Consider the following 18,904-nt stretch of genomic DNA (forward strand, 5'->3'; position numbering starts at 1 on the left):
AGAAAAGCACTCTGCAAAATTCACAAATAAGTTTAGTGGTTTATTTGAATGCTCATGTCCATCTCTACCATAGACCTGCTTGAAATATCTCTTGTGTTGATGAGAGGTGGTTTGAACGCACGCCATGTTTCTGTTCACGCAGTATTTCCTATAAGTACCCCCGAACCTCTGGTGCTGCTTACCCCACCACGGTGCCTCACAGCCAACCGGACACAACAGGGAATCCTGCTAACATGGATCCCTCCAGCCAATCACACGTCGCCGATCGATCGTTACATCATGGAGTTCCGCCTCGGCGAGAGGTGGGACGTCCTGGATGATGCAATCCCTGCAGGAGAGACGGAGCTGTTGGCCAGAGATCTGATGCAGGTAAACACGTGACTGATGTCAGCTGACAGAACATCCGACAATGCAAGATCCAATAAAGGCAAATTTGCATACCATCTCTCAGACATGTCCAGAGAAAGTGATGAATCATCTGTTTTTTTTAAAGCTGCAGTGTCACGCACCATATTTGCATAGTGCTTACTTGCTATATGTTCATCACTAGGGAGATCTGTAAAGGCTTCTTGTCACTCTGAAGGACCTGTGATGGAGTTTAAAGGAGTGGTTTGGTGATGAATTTCAATTACAAAAATATCCGCATAAATGGGTCTTGGCTACTTCAAAACTGTGGAACACTCTTTCTCACCATCTTCATGCTTGCCGCTCTCTTCCCCATTTTAAAACACAACTAAAGCCCTATCCTATCCAGCTTGTACTTCCACTTAAACTAATGACTCATATGCATCTGTCTTATCGTGCCCTTTATTTTTCTTGTCTGTTTATATAAACATGCATTTTTCTGCTTCTTTCTTTTGGTATTTTTATCTTTACATATTTTACATATACAGTACTGTGCAAAAGTCTTAGGCACCCTATTTTTTTAGTACAAACTTTGTTATAGATTTTTATTGTATGACTTCTACATTATTGATTCAGTACAAAAACATTTTAGATTTAGTTTAGATTTAGATTTAGATAAATTTAGATTTAGTTTTCCAGCACAAAATTAAATGTTACAGAAAAATGTTTGTATGTCAGTAAAGAAATCATCATATTAAATAAGAGACACTTTTCAGACTGAAGGCTGCTGGGTTTTGCTGCAAAAATAAGAAGCAAGTGAGACAGTCAAAGTCTCCAGAAGAACTGTGGCTGCTTCTGCAAGATGCTCAGTAACACTTACAGCTCATTTATTCATTCATTCATTTATTACTGTTTACTGATCTTTATAGTATTTTGTAATGTAGAAACATTTAATTTAATTATTTTTGAAGGCATTTTTGCTCTACAGCATTTCTTTGCATGTGCCTAAGACTTTTGCACAGTATTGTATATATATTTTTTTATTAATCTTTCTTTATTATTACATGCTTATTATGTATATGGGATGTATCTGTACAGTATCCTTGGGTACCCTGAAAAGCACTTATGAAAGAATAACAAACAAAAAATAATATTATTATTATGGGTTGGACAGTGGCTCAGTGGTTTGATCCTGAGCTCAGGTTACTGTCTGTGCAGAGTTTGACACATTCTGCCCATGGTTTCCTCCGGGTTTTCCAGTTTTCTCCCACCTCCCATAAACACGTCGGTGGGTGGACTGGCTACTCCAAATTGCCCCTAGGTGTGAATAATCGTGTGAATGTGTGTAACACCCTGTGATGAAATAGTCTCCTGTCTAGAGTGTATTTCTGCCTCACGCCCAGTGTTCCAGGGATAGGCTCTGGATCCACCATCACCCACCCCAGTAATGTTGCCTGTTTCCTCACTAAGAGCTGATGAATTTGTAAACTTTTCCCCTCTACATGCTGAAAATTCACAGTGAAAGGTGTTCCCAGTTAAATAGGAATATGTTTTAAGTGTTTTGTTCTCTTGTATGATATTAGAATTAAGCTGCTATCCATTTGCATTAATGAATTTGTAAATTGTGTGTATTTACAGGAGGTATGGTATGAGTTCAGAGTTATGGCGGTCATGGAAGACCTCATCAGTGAACCCAGTAATGTAGTTGGGGTCTCCAGTACAGGTCAGTAGAAATGTTAAATGCATTTCTATACTTTAATACAGTTTCTATGTCAATTAAAACACAAACTATATACACTGTCATGTTACATATATGTAATTTTATTAGATATTGAAAGTCACAGAGTACTGCGTATCTAGTGATACTGTACTGCCACCTGCTGGATGTAGTGTTGAACTACAACAATTTATATCAAAAATTTCATTATTTTCATGCAAATCTGCTTATTTGTAATTCAGCCTTTTCCCACATACACATATAAGATTTATTTGCTTAAAACATTTTTCAAGAATATCTAGACAACATTTTTCATATAACCCCTGTTTTTCAAAATATATGATTTTTCTGGTTGGGAAACAAAAGTGTAATTGTTCGTAGTTGAATGTTAGCTGGCTTGTTAAATTGCATCTCAACCAACATACTTTTTGATCGATTGGATTTTTTCAGGAAGTGGATATTTTTCGTGAATTTCACTTCTGGATGTCACTTTGGATAAGTCATTTTTAAGTCAGAAGAATTTTTGTAATATTTGACAAAATGCAATAAAATATCTACTTAGTGAAGAAACTTCAGTCTTTGTGGCACCCCAGGGCTCAGTAAGTGGAAGAAAAAAACATGTGACCATCATCAGCCACCCAATCAGAACAGGGAGGCATGTATATATTTAGTTCTAACTTGTACATGTATGTATTTTGGGGGCGTGGCTTTAACAGCAACACTGAGGGGTGGAGCTGTGTTTGTTTGGAGTTTGAGTTCAGAGGTAGATTAAGCTGCCAAAATCTTGTCAAAATCTCAGATTGTACTTTTAACTAATTTTAAGATTTACATCATTTTACATGATGCATTAGTATTTAGCATAATGCTGAAGTATGCTAATCATGGATCATAGGAGCAGTGAGGATATGACACAGGTCACCCAAGTAACCCTGCAATCACATGAGCAATATTTGAATTGAGATTTCCTTAATACTATGCAAATTAGGTGTGACAAATCCAGACAATTGATTGCTATGGCTCTTGTGGTCTGATGTTTCTCAGGTTCCCCAATGCAATCAGTTCTCATTTACTGTTTAGCATACAAAAATTCAAAAAAATGTGAAAAAAGCTTAGAATTTCATATATGATTTCTCATTAAATGTGTATAGAGATGTTATGAAGAAAAATATAGCTTGGAAGGAAGTAGCAGAGATTGCTGGTAGCTGTTGTGGGTTTACGTAAATTTACGTCAGTAAAGCTAGTTCAAAGCCTAACACATAAAATGTAAATCAAACAAACAATTTTCACCCTGATTAGTGAAGTATTTCATTTGTGATTAACTAGTTCATTATAGAAGCTATATATAGTAGCTACTGCCATTTCTCATTGAAACTGAAAAAATGCTGGACAGAGCACGCCCACGATTGACAACAATATTCACTACACACCCACAAGAGACAAACCACAAGAGACAAACCACAAGAGACATGGTCAACTTAGGCTTATCAACAATCATTAAAAACCTGGTTCAGTCCTCGGAATAAAGCAGCTGTTAGTCTGCCAAAGAGTTCAGCAGATACTAGAATTCTGGGTAGTAATAGAAATTACTGTATAATACCTGTATATACTGTGTTTCTAAAAAATATATATATCATACTATCCAGTATATTCACTATAACATTAGAACAAAACAAGATTCTTTAATGTAATGCCACAATGAGAGTTTAGGGTATGGGTTACATTCTGCCTAATGCTCACAAAACCCCAAAATTATTCATTATTCAGCTTCTAATTACATGATTCAAGTACTATAATTATGGTAATGGTCCATTCAGGGCAAAATAAGCACATTATGCTAATAGCCTATTTATTCTCAATTTGACATTGATAAACGTCTGACTTTTATTAAACTGTTGAGTGTAGAATCTATTTATGCTGCAAAGTGTCCAAGAATTTACTGTACTGTGCACTACTCAAGAATATTGTTTGTTGACTGAATTCTCATTTAAAGTTTTCAGTAAAACATTCTTGAATCCTTGTAATCCAATGAAAATCCTATGAAACTACACTGAAATGGACAAAATAACATATTCAGATATTAACTATAGGCATTATATTTTTTGCTGTCTCTGCACTGTGTCTGTGTGTTTGCCCTAAGACTGCCCTTTGTGTGTGTCAGACTTCTTCCCACCGCCAGACATGGCAGACGAGGGGCTGGCGCGGCCGGTGGTGGCGGGCATCGTGGCCACCATCTGCTTCCTGGCGGCAGCCGTCCTCTTCAGCACACTGGCAGCCTGCTTCGTCAACAAGCAGCGGCGACGCAAGCTCAAGAGGCGACGAGGTGAGTGGTGCCCCCGCGGGTCACACGGTTTTTCCCATCACATCCAGTCCTTTAATTTACACTGTAACTCACTGCACTGCTCACCAAATACACACTCGCCCACACTACAAACTCTGTACAGAACCTAAACTGTGATAGACGTGTTATGGTACAAGATGTGTAGTAGGATGGAATTAGATCAGAATTGTTGAGTAATGTCAGTTAGATATCAGTGAGAGTGTTCTTGTAATACAGTGTGTGTATATATATATATATATATATATATATATATATATATATATATGCACACCATGTCAATGACTTATTTCTGACCAGTCATATTTAAGAATTCAACCGCTCTGTGGAATAAAACTTTACTAAGAGGCAAAACTCAGAGAAACCGATGATTCTTCTTGATTTTTAATACATAAACATATTTAAATACTTTTCAGTTTCCCTATACATGTCACTAAATCATTGCACTTTGCAAACACGAAGTTATGGGAAATCACAATACAATATGCTGTAGATAAAAACATTATTTCGAGGTGTTGTATGTCTCTTGAACCTCTTTTAGAGGTTAGAATAAGAGAAACCTACATTTTTTCATTTTTCAATGAAGCAAAGTCCCCTTATAAAGTCTAGTGTAGAAACAAATGGTTCTAGTAGCAACAAATGGTTCTAATGGTTTTTTCTAACCAAATAATGAAATACATATAAGTTACTGTAATAGAATAAGCTCTTATATACTGTGATATAAAGAAAACCATGATTATTGGGTTGAATATGTTTTTTTTTTCCCGGTGTGCAGATAGTTCTGTAAATACACAGTGGAGGTGTCATATCTTAAGGCTGCATTTACAGTATATCATTCCTGACTTGTTTACTTATCTCCTCTTGTTTTTTTTTTTTGTCTTGCCTTTTTAAAATAGATCCTCCGCTTTCAATAACACACTGCAGAAAAAGCGTGGAGACTCCGTAAGTAACCACTTAATCTTCCACCTCCTCCCTCAATCTCTGCTAATTTAATGAGTGGTGTGTACACTGCAGGAACCTGACACATCATTTCCATTACTCCCAAATTAATTACTGGTCATAGTGAAGCCAGTAGCTCACATAAAGTGGTCACAGAGCATTTCAAGTTCATTTCATCAAGGCTCATTTTTGGTAATGCTTTTCATAAAGCTTCCCTTAACTGACATTATTCAACACATTAGTTAACGTGAACAAACATTGAACTGTTACCTTTATTAATCATGTGCCAGAGTGCTTAATATTGATCAGAGGTTTGTCTGAAAGCTTTAATTCGTGCATTTAATTCATGCAGTGGGGGGTCCTTGCCTTATCAGGGCCCTGAACTTAAGGGTTGACGGTCCCCAACTTAGGCATCATGGGCATCTACCTTTCACCACATTAGCAGGCATATGTAGACATTTTCTAGTTTCTCTTTATTACAATCTGTTTTTTTATTCCAAACATTTAAACCTAATTATGAGCTGAGATCGAGTGCTTTAACATGTTTTTGAAACACATTGCTTTCTGTTTTGCACCTGAAGGATAGTGACTCTTGGATGCCATTCTGTCAATATCTGTCTAATGCTAGCTCCATATGGATTAAAAAAAAACACACGCACACACACAGACACACACACCCAGAATGTCACTATTGTTGCATACTGATGTTTGGTCCAAGAGGAGCTGTCATACTGTTTATAAATTATTACCCCATAACAGGCTAAATAACAATGCAGTTTATGCCGTAAGGGCCATGGGCATTGGGGAAGTCTACACAAGATTGTACATAGCATATGAGAATTTCGTCTTGTACTATTTAACGATTCATGTAGAGGTTTAAATCAGAAGGTTTACCATATTTGTACTATTCCTTCTAATTACAGAAATGGCCCGAAATTCTTTGAGAAACATTATACCACATATAAACTTACTGGCCGCTTTAATAGTAACACCTGTACCCATCCTCAGTTATGCAATTATTCATCACTGAAACTGGACAGTTGAAGATTAGAAAAAGAACAGATGAAGATTGGTAAAACATAGTGACTCCCGTTGTGGTCATCTGTTGTTTTAGCCCATCTGCCTAAAAGTCTGACATGCTGTGCATTCTGAAATTCTTTTCTGCTCACCATGTTTGTAAAGTGTGATTATTGAGATCTCTCGAATTGAGAACTCGAACCAGTCTGGCCATTCTCCTGTGTCCTCTCTAATCAGCAAGGCATCTGTGCCTGCAGAACTGTTGCTCACTGAATGTTTTTGCACCATTCTGTGTAAACTCTACATTGGATAATTGCATGAATAAGCAGGTGTACAGGTGGACAAATGGTCGGTGAGTGTATCTCTATTCATACAATGAGCTGTAGTATATCCCATATTTAGCTCTGGAAATTTCTAAGTACAGATTCAGGATCTCTCTTTGTTGTTACATAAGCCTTCTGTGATGGACATGTGAGTTTTAAGACCAGGTGGGGGTATTTTAATTTGCACAGCAGAAAGAGAAACAGAGAAAGGAACTTGCAATGCACAGGGATTTAATGGCATAATGCTGTCATGGGGGCAAATCTTGAAAGAAGAGCACTCCATTTCCTTTAGTTAACTGTATACTCAGTTAAACGCAAGGCTTATCTCAGTTTCCCTGTGGAGCTAATTTGCCAGTTATTCTAAGGCATTAATTTTCATTTTACTTAAAGGGTTTATGGGTAAATTGAATTAGGAACACACTTTTTATGTTTCTCCAATATGTTTTTGCTTTAATGTTAACTCATTGTACATATGTTGCAGTAAATGATTACAAGTCCTGGCAAAATTTTAAACATTGCTACTCAAGACTGTAACTGGCTATAAAAGAGTTTAGGATCATTATTATCCATAATGAGCTTGTTGTCATAGTGCCAGTGTCTGCTCTGGATGGCACACATACAGAAATGTATAGTTACATGGGAAAGGCATTTCTCAAAGCAAATCTCACTAAGAGATTCAGTCTGACTCAAAATTGGTACATATATATATTATGGCCAAATATATATGTACCAATTTGTGGACACCTGACCAGACACATCCATATGTGCTTGTTCCAGATTTAGTTCCTTTGCTGTTATAATAACCTCCACTCTTCTGAGAAGGCTTTCCACTAGATTTTGGAGCGTGGCTGTGGGGATTTGTGCTCATTCAGCCACAAGAGAATTAGTGAGGTGAGGCATTGATGCTGGGCGAGGAGGACTGGGGTGTAGTCAGCGTTCTAGTTCATCCCAAAAGTGTTCATTGGGGTTGAGGTCAGAGCTCTGTGCAGGCCACTCGAGTTCTTCCACTCTTGGATCCCACTTTGCGGTCAGGGGCATTTCTCCAGGTTCGCGCCCCTTAGTTCCAGTGAAAGGAAGTCTTACAGCTACAGCATATGAAGACATTCTAGACAATTGTGTACTTCCAATTTTGTGGCAGCAGTTTGGGGAAGGAACACATACGGGAGTGATGGTCAGGTGAACACATACTTTTGGCCATATAAAGTATGCATATAAACCCAAAGTTCATGCAGCATATTGATTTTTTTTAATTGAAGGTTTTACTGAAGTTAAGGTAAAAATATGAGTTCTTACTCCAATAAACACAGTCTGGGAAAAATCTCAGATGTGCTTTTTTAGTTTTGCACTGGACACTGGACACTTGTTTCTCGTTTAACAATAGGTATGGACAAAAATGCATTCCTTGTGTGTGTGATTTTGACTTGCAGTTAAGACAGTCCTAAACTGCAAGCTATAATCGTATAAATCTTCTTATTTGTCAGCAGTGTTACTTTGTAGCTCCAGTGCAAAATTAAAAAACACACCAAACGTGTCTCGATTATTTGACTACATATGCGCTATAGGGGAGAATTGTGTACATTTCATTTTTGGGCAGTTTGTTTTTGTTTGTTGTCATAGCAAAAGATGCATTAATGTTTGTTATGCAAATAGAACAATGTATGTGGATGATTCGCCTGACAGCAGCTAACAGCAGAGTTAGGAAAAGTAAGCGTGGTGACCGTGCCTTCTCTGCTCTGCTTTGGTTTGAAAGATGCTGCTTTCATGTATAACACTGCCTCGTTTTTTCTGTTTATTATTTTACAATACAATACGAACATACTATTAATAAATGCTTTTAGGCTAGTACAGGTCATATAAATGATTTCCTCCATTCACCATTGCAGGCAATATCTTCTCATGTTGAAAAAAGTGTGATGGTGTTAATAAAGCACTGAAGTGCCCTTGATCACATTTTTTTTTCTTTTAGTTATATCTTTTCTTTCTGCCATTTTGGTGCTTTTTTTGTCACTCCTCCTGTCTGGGATATGCGGAAGCTAAACATCATTGACAACCTTCGTGCTCCCCTGCCCCTTCCTTCTGTCTCTGTTATGTTTCCTGTCGCAGGGCTCCTCTAACCCCTCTGCCTGGCATAGAGCCCTTGTGGGAGGGGACGGATGGGAGCAGGCTCAGGCCCCCACCTTCAAGCCGTCAGTGAGTGCCTGTACCTTGCGCAGCCGAGCGTGTACTGGCTTGGCCGCATGTCCCATGTGCGCTGCCTATGGGCACAGTTGTAGTGGCGGACACCCCAAAGAAATTGCCTCAGCCCTTTTTTCCACTCCTGCCTGTCCCACATCCATCCATACATACACACGCCTAGCTCTGAACAGTGTGATGACCTTCAGTGTCTCAGCTGTTGAGTCATGTGTGTCCAGCAGGAGGCGATGCTTGGACATGGAATTGCCATGTGACTAATTTTTAGGGAAAGCCTGTGAAAGCACTTGCTTATTTATGCAATGAAAAAACAAGGATGCTTAAATCAAGTGTTGCTCTGCGTGATTGTAAATGTAGTTGCCATATTTTCATTATTATTTAAATATACAGTAGATCATCCATATATTATTGGTTAATACAGGATGACTTAATTAACTCCATGCCTCAGTTAGCTTTTATTCTCCTTTGAGGACCATCTTATTCTGCCTGGCTGAACATCTCTAGGCCACATTCAGCACGCATCCTGCTGACCTCTAGGTTATTTTCACCCCACAGGCTCTTACTGGCCAGCCTGCTGCTTCTCCATGTCCTCATGCCTTTGTGCTATTATTTCTGCAGGTCTCTGGACTTCCCTGATTAAGCTGCACAATTTGGGTCTAGATAATGATTTATCTTTTAAAGCATACATTAATAACATTACAAAAAAACGCTTTTCATCATCTAAGGAATATAGCACAGGTGATACCTTATGTCCATTACACCATGCCAAGAAATTTGTCCATGCTTTGGTGTTTTTCTTTTCTTGACTGCTTAACAAACAAACTACAATTTTTGCAATACGCAGCAGTAGAATACTACTACATACTACAAGTGATATCGTATTAGACCAAGATTGAGATCACACGGCTTAGCACCTTCACGTACCTCTAAATGCCTGGTAAACTAAGTTACAAATTATGCCTTAATATCATTGAGCGCTAGACTACTGTGTTTTCTATGAAACTGTGTTTTGTATGAAACTTAAAGAGAGTAGTGAAGCAGCCTTTTGTCTTTATGCATTAACGATCTGGAACATTACCATTAAACATTCGCCACGTTCGCAAAGAAAAACATGCTAAAAACATTCTTCTTTTCTCTTTAGCTTTTAACTAGCTTTTATTGTTTGCTTTACTTTTATGTTATTTCTACATTACTTTATATTATATTAATTATGTTCTTAATTATTAATTTTAACTGTAGTTTTATTCTATTTGTACACACTTTTTATAATTTACACACACTTTTTAAAAAATATTTCATATTGTTATTGTTTTCTTCTTTCTGTCACTGCTATTATTTATTCCATTAGTATTATTTGAATATTATACTGTTTTATTTTGACTATATTCTGTTGCTTTATTTCCATCTTTTTTCCACTGTAAAGCACTTTGCACTCTGAATGTATGAAAGGTGCTATATAAAAGAAGTTAGATAAAGAAAATACAAACTTTATGTAAAAACTGTCTTGAGCTACTACACTTAGGCTTGTTGGTTAGGTGTTAAGATTTCCTCTTTGTCCACTGAATCAGTCGTTTCAGCGAAGGGATGGATAATTTGCCAGCTGGTATTTCTGCTGTTACAAACTGAACTGGTTAGGCTTATGCCTGTTTCACTATGGCACGAAACCAATAACTTGATCAAAGCCTGACGTTCAATTTGTGAGGAAAGTTTAACTTAGCAATTAAAGCATCTTTAGGCTATTTTATAGTTTAAAATAGAAAAATTCCTACAACATTTATGTGTTCTTAAAATAGATGTATGAAAGTGTGTTATGGGCAGAAAATCCAATTTTGGTCAAAATATGATTTTTTCAAAAATTATGAAAAAAATTCTGAGAAATTCTACACTATAATTATTTTATTTGCAGTTTAGGTGGACACAGTGAAGATGTCTAGGGTGTTAACCTCATGGTGTTCATATCAGATTTTCAGATTTCGATGATGAGCGTCCTCTGAACGGCTGCATCTATGTGACCAGCACTCCACTTCACACCAGAGCTTGACCACGAGCGGCAAACATTCCTGCGTCAAATCCTTTGTAGTTTTTTTTTGCAATCTTATTTTGATTTATTGTTCTGGTGACCTAATGTTTTACAGATGTCACTCATGAGTGTACATGGTAATTGAAGACACGTTCTGACCAGTTTACACTGCTTTCGTATTGTGTAATAGAGTGGTAGTAGCTTTGAGCCTATTCTAGAGCCACTGTTTAGTGCTAAGTAATATTGCTTTTGCAGTTTAAATGTATTATGTTATACATTTCACACCCACATGAGCTGAAATGGCATTATTGGCCTTGGAGTTTCAAATGAGCTTCTTTATTTCTGTCAACACTTTTAGGTCCTTTCCTTTAATTTATGAATGAGTTGTAGGTTTTATGATTCATGCACTTTACAGTAATTACATCTGTTAATTTTTTAGTCGCTGATTAAATATAGCTTTTACTCATTCACATTCTCAATCGGCTCATTCAGCTGTGCAAGAGCATGTGCATAATGTGTTTGTAAATATGCTTGTGCTGCATTTTCTCATGTATGAAGATGATTTGGTTAGTGTAATTGTTTAAAGCTCATACATTTGTGACAATCATAATAATTAAAAATGAACTGCGTTATCAGTGAGGTTGATAAAAAATAATTAGATGTAAAACAGTGTTTGGTCCAAGAGATGCTTTTAAAACAAGAAAGCTTAAGAAACAGTTTAGTTCACAAAAAGGCTGTAAATGCTTTCTGGCCTTCTGTAAATGATTAGCGGTTTGCTCTGATCTAACACTGTTGATGAGTATAAGATTCTCCTCTTGTGGTTTGTTGTCTCGGGAAGCATGGATGACATCACTGACTTCAATGTTGGTCATTGGTAGGCAGTTGCCATGGAAACCCAGCATCGTCACTGCAGCCAGCACAGCCACAAAGTGTAATGATTCAGCAGAAACAAGGCTTCAGCTGACATTACTACTAATAAAATAATTGCAGCTCTGATTTTCCTCCTTTTTCTGGATGATTGTTTTACCGTGTTTCATGAAATAAAATTAATCTCTTTGTCCAGAATGTGATTTTGTTTTTATAAAAATGATCATTACTCATGATTAGTCAATAAGATCACATTGTTCTTTTTTTTATAGTGCTTATGTGTTAAGAGAAGACACAGTTAACAAATAAATAAAGCCACTTTTTAATTAATTTGTTTATTTTTACATTCTGGTCCAAGGAATGGAAAGACACAACATAAAGGTACAATATTACTAATTGAAGTCTGAGTAGAAGGTCTCAGCAAAGTTTAGCTTGTTACAAGATAATGGAATGACTGAAAAGAACTAAGACATATCTTAGCAGATATCTCAAACATCCAGAAAGGGAAGGGAATTTCACAGCTTTCACTCATTTTAATTAAACTTATCTGGGCCCTGAAGAAAGTAATTGTGGGTAGTCTTAGTTCAGGATTACAGGTTTGAGAACAAGAGGAATGAATGTGCAGAACAAACCTTCAACCACCTGAGTATAATTTGTTTAAACTATTCAACAGAATCCAATAATTGTAAGAAAAGTTACAATATATAATAGGCCTGGAAATAAGTAAAACTGTTAGTATATTGGTAGGTGGCATGCTGGTTCAATCCTGAGCTTGTATAACTGTCTATGCAGCGATTCCTCTAGGTTCTTCTGTTTCCTCCCATCTGCCAAAAACATGTGGGTGGATGGATAGACTACTCTCAATTACCCTTTGGTGTGAATGAGTATATGAATATATGTAATGCACTGTGAGGGACTGGTGTCTCATCCATCCACCTTGTCCCCAGGGTTGCTGGGATAGATTCTGGATCCACCAAGACACTGACCAAGATAAAGCAGTTACTGAAGACTATCTAATATATTTATACCAAAGTTAATCGAAGAATATATTTATCCAGAAAGTGTATTGGGTGCGATAAGTCAACTGATTACTACAGACAATTAAAATCATTGATGCCAAGCCAGATCGATTGTCTGCGCAAACTCGTCTCACTCATTCACCTTAAATTTTATGTATAACTTTGCATGGTACTCACAAACCCTTTTTTCTCTCACTGAAAGAAATTCAGCATTATTTCGCTGTCACTTGGGTCAGGCAAATGATTGTGTCTGTGTTGATGTATGTAATACTTGGCTTGAAGTTAAAATATAACTTCATAATATTTGGTTGCCATGTGTTAAGCAGCATTTCACACTCCAGGGATTTGCTTGCCAATTGTCTACCTAGAACTAACTTCTTTTAAGAATTTCAGCAGAAGATCTATATGAGAAAAACATAAATTGTTTTCATACATGATATGTTAAGCTTTGTAAGATCTTGTCAGAATAAATTCTGATTAAGCTACTGCCACTAATGGTTTCCATGTCTTTCTTCTTCAGGCCGTCTTCTGGAAAGATGAGTCCAGAGAGTGTCCGATCCATGGGAGCTCCATCTGAGTCATCTGAGGATGAATCACGAGCTAAGAAAAGTCCTGCCAAGGAGAAGGAGCTTTCCTTATACAAGAAGACCAAAAGAGCAATAATTAGCAAGAAATATAGTGTCTCAAAACATGAAGCTGAGGCTACTACACCTATTGAGTTAATCAGTCGTGGGCCAGATGGTCGTTTTGTCATGGAGCCCACTGACACGGGCACACCTGTCAAGCCTAGGCGTATTGAGGGCTTCCCCTTTGTGGAAGAGTCAGATCTTTACCCAGAATTTCGACAGTCTGATGAAGAGAATGATGATCCAGGCCCCATGCCTCCTATGATGGCCACTCTCAGACCCCATCAGATCTCTCCCATTTCTTCCAGCCAGGAGTCTTACTTGCAGCCCCCAGCCTATAGCCCCCGCTTCCAGAGGCCAATTGAAGGGTTGACCATCATGGAGAGCAGTCGACTTCAGGCCATGGGGCAGATCCGTGGTGCTCCTCATTTTCGAGCCTTTTCCCATGGCCAGTTCTACTTGGGCAGCTATTTGGGCAGTCCTGGAGAACCTGAGCCTCCACCTCCTTTCTACATGCCAGACACCAGCCCACTTAGCTCAGTAATGTCTTCACCCCCTTACCACCTAGAGGGGCCTTTTGGTCATCCAACCATACCAGAGGAAATCACTGAAGGAGAGATTCAGCACTATGCAGTCTCAGGCTGCTCCCTTCCCTTGACACACACATCATCCCGTTCCCCGGATATCTGGCAACGGCCTGATTTCTCTTTTGCCACATTTGAGGGTCCTCACTTCATATTCCCACCCCCACACCCTTTGCAATTTCACCGGGAACCTTCTCTTCCACCACCCCTCATTCTCCCTCCTAGTGCTCTCCCACCTGCTTCCATTCACATACCCTCCTATCCTGGTATTCTTCAGCTGGAGGCCCCAAAGAGTCGGCTAGGCAAATCTCCCAGCAAAGTGAAGCCTCAGGGCCTTCCAGCCAAGCATTTACCTATGCAAGAGGCACAGAGTCTAGGGCAGCTAAGACACACAAGCCACGGTATGGGTGTGCCGGTATTGCCTTACCCTGACCCAGCGTCTCACATTGTTGGTCCTAGCTCATTTGGAAGCCTGGATACCCGTTGGTATGAGTTAACTCCCAGGCTCAGTCCCAGACAGCCCCGTAGGATGGAACCCAGCATGGTGGTACTCCAGCCTTCCCGTCTCTCACCTCTTACTCAAAGCCCCATTAGCTCTCATGAGGGTTCTCCAGAGATTGTAGTGCGCCCCAGGCCCCGTCCTAGCATTGTCCAGCCTTCCATTCCCCCGGAGATGTCTGAAATAACCCTGCAGCCACCCTCTTCTGTTAGCTTTTCAAAAAGATCCTCACCTTCTTCTTCCCCTGCTCAAGGCCAGGGAAGCCGAAGGGCAAGTCCTATTTACCGCTCCCACATGGCCTTTGGCACCTCAGCAACAAGCTATCCATCTCAAACTCCGTCACCCCCCATGGAAAGCAGCAGCATTTTTGGACAGATTCCAACCCAGAGGAGGAGTGAGGAGGAGATTCTGCCATCAGAACCCTCTCCGCCCCAGCTATCAGCTTCAGGGTAAGTTCAATGGGGTTGCAAAAAGGTTCCTTGTACTAAAAATGTATAATAGGCAAATTTACTTACACAAGTAGAAAACCTTTCTAACTGCCCATGAAGGTAGAGCAGTTTTACCTGTGTTTGCTAAAGAAAATAACTGCATCGAAAGTCATGTTTTCTTTTCTAAACTGCCCTCAATGCCTTACATTTTGCAAACCATTCAGAATCATTTTCTACATAGATGATGTTGTGCTATGACTCTGTAGTTCTCAGTCTCACTGATGCTCCTTTTCATGTCAAACATCAATGTTCATTCATAAGGTCTGTGAAGCACTTAAAGACACTTGTCTGAAAATTAAACTAAACTGATTTGGTATTAGGGCAAAAAATATAAGCTCAAGGCAGGATGGATTATTTGCTTCACAGATATGGTGACAGACCTTTTGGGGCTCAGTCTCAATGAGTGCTATATTAAGTCAATTTAAAATGCAGTACCAAAGCCCCTTAAAAGCCTGGAATCAGAGGAACACCACCACTGGACCCCAGCCTTTCCATTCTGTGTCATTCTGCTTTACCCTGCCTTTCACCCAACAGGAGGAACCCCCGTGCATCCCAATTGCCCTTTCTCAGTCAAAATAAAGCCCTGTTTTGACTAACTCCAGGCTTTTTAGGATGACTTACAGTATGTTTGAAGTGGAGATTGATTTAGACGTGTCCAGCACAGCAGGCACAGGCCTCCTCTCCCGATCCTTAGTAATATGACTGCATGATTGCTTCTCCCACACCTCCCTTTCCTCCATCACCCAGGTCACCCCAGCTCTGACTGCCAGGGGGAGGCTTGTTGGGCGAATCGTGTTGCAGGGACTGTCCGCTCTCATCTGTTGCAATGTCGTCATCATCTCAATTAGGGGCAGTTGGTCATTCTTGATGACTCCTGGAGTCTTACCTGCTTTGTTTTTGATTGATCTCAGCTATCTGGGCAGCGTTGTTGTGACCAGGTCCTCTACACCGCAATAGGTAAGGGTTGGATCCATGTCTGAAAGGGGGGGGCAGCAGGTGGGGCTTTTATTCACCTCGTTCTTTAAAGGGGAATACGAGTCTGAGAGTCTTGATTTATTTAGTTTGCTACACCAACCTGCATTTTTTTCTTTTTTTTTTTTTTCTTATGTTATGAGTAGCTACACATTTAAGTTCTGCAGTCTAGAACCCTATATGCATTCTCATCTTGGTATGCATATGTAAGTTTCTAGTTATTAAGAAATATGTCATAGATCATGTGGTCAACACAAACTTTACTTGCTTTACCTGTTTTTTTCCTAAATGTGAAAAACACAAAGGACATTTAGGATTGTGATCACTTTTTTGCTAGTGAAATAGGGCCATGAAGGTTCTGAAATGAAAACAAGAACAAGTGAAGCCACAGTCTATATGATTAAAAAAATCTGTTACCTAGTCGTATGGTTAATCACATTATAGCCACACAATAAATCAGAATTACCATTTAAAAAAGCAGGAGATATTTTAAACATTGCCTCTGTTGCAAAGTGTATTTCATTTTTGTTATTGTTACACAGTAGGGTAAAAAAAAATAATACTGGCCCTTTTTAAGCACTCTCATCATCATAAATCCAAATGCACATGTGTTTACTTATACATTTGGACTGCAGAACACTCTCCCATTCAAAGGGAGAAAGTATACTTCCATAAAAGCTCATGCACTTCGTTTTGTAATGGGGAAAATACTACTGGCTCTGGGCACCATAACAACATTCTCTTTTTATTTGTGGCTTTTGCCCAGTGAAGTGCTTTTCAGAGTATTCCCCTTTAAAGTTCTGTTCCATGTGCAAAATTCCATGCATGCCATCGCTAAATATTGCTCTTCAGTTGAAAAACGAACAAATATCTGATTAAATTCTTGTTACATTTGTTGTCTGAGTGCTTTGTTTTATTTTTCATTATGTGACTGTTCCCAAGTAGCCATTTCCCCTCCCGCCATCTCTCCCCCTGTCAGCATGGTGAAGCCCATTGTAGACAGTATTCATGTCTATGAACACATTTTTGAAGATGCTTTGTCGCTCAGCTGTGATTTCCCCCCTCTACTAATGGCTTTTAATTTCTCTCGGCAGCCCCAGCAGATGGAAGGGCCCTTTATAATGCTCTTTTTCTTGTTTCACCGTGCCTCGTCAGAGCCGTGTGTGTGCGTGTGGCTGAGTATGTGGGCTGCATTTTAAGTGCCTCCATACTGTATTTGGATGGGAAGACTGTGAATACAACCTAAAATGTTTAAGGATGTATACTTTCCTTTCCACAAAAGTAGACAATATCTTATTGGTATATTATTATTATTATTATTATTATTTCTTAATACCATTACATTTTGTCATTCAATAATTTCTTCGAAGTTCTTTTTAAACTGATACATATGATCCTACCATACCAAGGTACGCCTATTTAATATACTGTAGAAGTAATGTTCATCAAGCTTGGTTTTCAAAATTCCTCGTTGCTGTGAACAATATTGTACTAATGAGAAAGCACCTGTACACCTCTATAGCCCTGAGTATACCTCTCTTTCCACTCAAATAACTTCCGGCTCCATAATTGTCATGCTGAACAAACTGGCCGATTCCGAGAGTGTGGATGTCTTGGACTGGTTCGTAGGCAATCTGGTGCGCCTATAGCTTGGCACTGAGAGCAGTAACTTGACAAGGATTGGGCCAAGCCATATGTGACCAGTGTCTTATCAGAAGAAAGGCACAGGACAGCTTTTCTGCTGTGTGATAGCCCTTTGCCCTTTCTTTGTCCTCTGTGCAGAAAATGTCGAGGTACACCGAGTGGTCCTGCAGGGTCTGAGAGGATAGAAGCACTGAGATACCAACGTGTCAAAAAAGCCAAGAAGGTTGCAGTTAACAATAACAACTCCAAGGCCAGAAAGAAAATGGGTGAGACCTCACTCATTTTGCTTCTTTACTAGCAGTATGCAATAGTGATTTAGCATTTTTAAATGTGAAAAACCTAAATCATCACATTGGGCCATATTCATCGAAATGAATGCAAATTTTAATGTCTGTAATGACGTGTAAATGAGTCTGCTTCTAATATGATACTCTCGTACGACAAAAAAATAAGCATCATGATTAGAGCATAATCGTTGAATCAGCTTCAACTGCGTGTATCATGCTCCCACCCACTAGTCCCATATTTACATGCCATGTGCTTACGACATAACTCAATTTACACTTATACACATCTTATTTACATGAAACACATCCTAAATTTATGCAGGTGCTGTGACAATGAGCCAGTAAAAGGAAAGCATTCATCATATTTCAGTTATCCAAGATCCGTGGAGAGAAGTAAATCAAGTGTGGAAAAATACATTTCAGTCAAGCTGAGTTTGGGGTGCATCTGTCTGGACAATGAGCTGAAAATGATCCATATCTGTGCTTCTGATTCACATTTACAAATTACATGCTGACACTTAACCCTATTATAAACCTATACTTTAGTATGAAGTTTGTGATTTGTTATTACTTATAATTATTACCGTTATTTAATGTTTACTTTTATTACTCATACTACTATACTTACTATACTTGCTATATTAATTGATGATACTGGTTTTGATCATTTAACTGCAAATTATGCATTTTTCAAGTTGTTAAAACATTATGGACAAATTCACACGCACCCCAATAAGATTAGGCAAGTGTGATCGTCAAGTGTGATCGAGATAGATACACCAAAAATGAAACTAATGAATAAGGAAACTGTACTGTACACTCATTTTAGGATCAGATTTGACCATACGCAACTTTGATGAATAAGAGCCATTATGGTAATCATATACTCTAGTCACAATTTACTCAGGGTAGTAGTTGACTTCACAGGTCCTATTCTTGGAACTACATTCGCCGGCTGCCTTAACAGGGACACTTGTACACCTGCTCATTTATGTGGCAGCAGCACAGTGCATAAAATCATGCAGATTGTGC

At 38.8% G+C, this 18,904-nt stretch overlaps 1 protein-coding gene across 4 annotated transcripts in view; it reads left to right on the forward strand.

Moving 5' to 3' along the window:
• The window catches only part of igsf9bb (immunoglobulin superfamily, member 9Bb), a 114,656-nt gene that overhangs the window by 85,238 nt on the left and 10,514 nt on the right, over positions 1 to 18,904 (forward strand). For 2 of the 4 annotated variants that reach the window (XM_026938854.3, XM_026938855.3), the window contains exons 14-19: positions 143 to 369; positions 1,984 to 2,068; positions 4,221 to 4,382; positions 5,294 to 5,339; positions 13,293 to 14,930; positions 17,724 to 17,851. In XM_026938854.3, coding sequence (XP_026794655.2) covers positions 143 to 369; positions 1,984 to 2,068; positions 4,221 to 4,382; positions 5,294 to 5,339; positions 13,293 to 14,930; positions 17,724 to 17,851 — 2,286 coding nt within the window. Of the gene's footprint in view, positions 1 to 142; positions 370 to 1,983; positions 2,069 to 4,220; positions 4,383 to 5,293; positions 5,340 to 13,292; positions 14,931 to 15,716; positions 15,927 to 17,723; positions 17,855 to 18,904 lie in introns of those variants that run through there. The other 2 variants (XR_008303841.1, XM_026938856.3) reach the window with 2 other exon arrangements.

This window comes from Pangasianodon hypophthalmus, chromosome 15 (assembly GCF_027358585.1).
Source record: "Pangasianodon hypophthalmus isolate fPanHyp1 chromosome 15, fPanHyp1.pri, whole genome shotgun sequence".
Lineage (NCBI taxonomy): Eukaryota > Metazoa > Chordata > Actinopteri > Siluriformes > Pangasiidae > Pangasianodon > Pangasianodon hypophthalmus.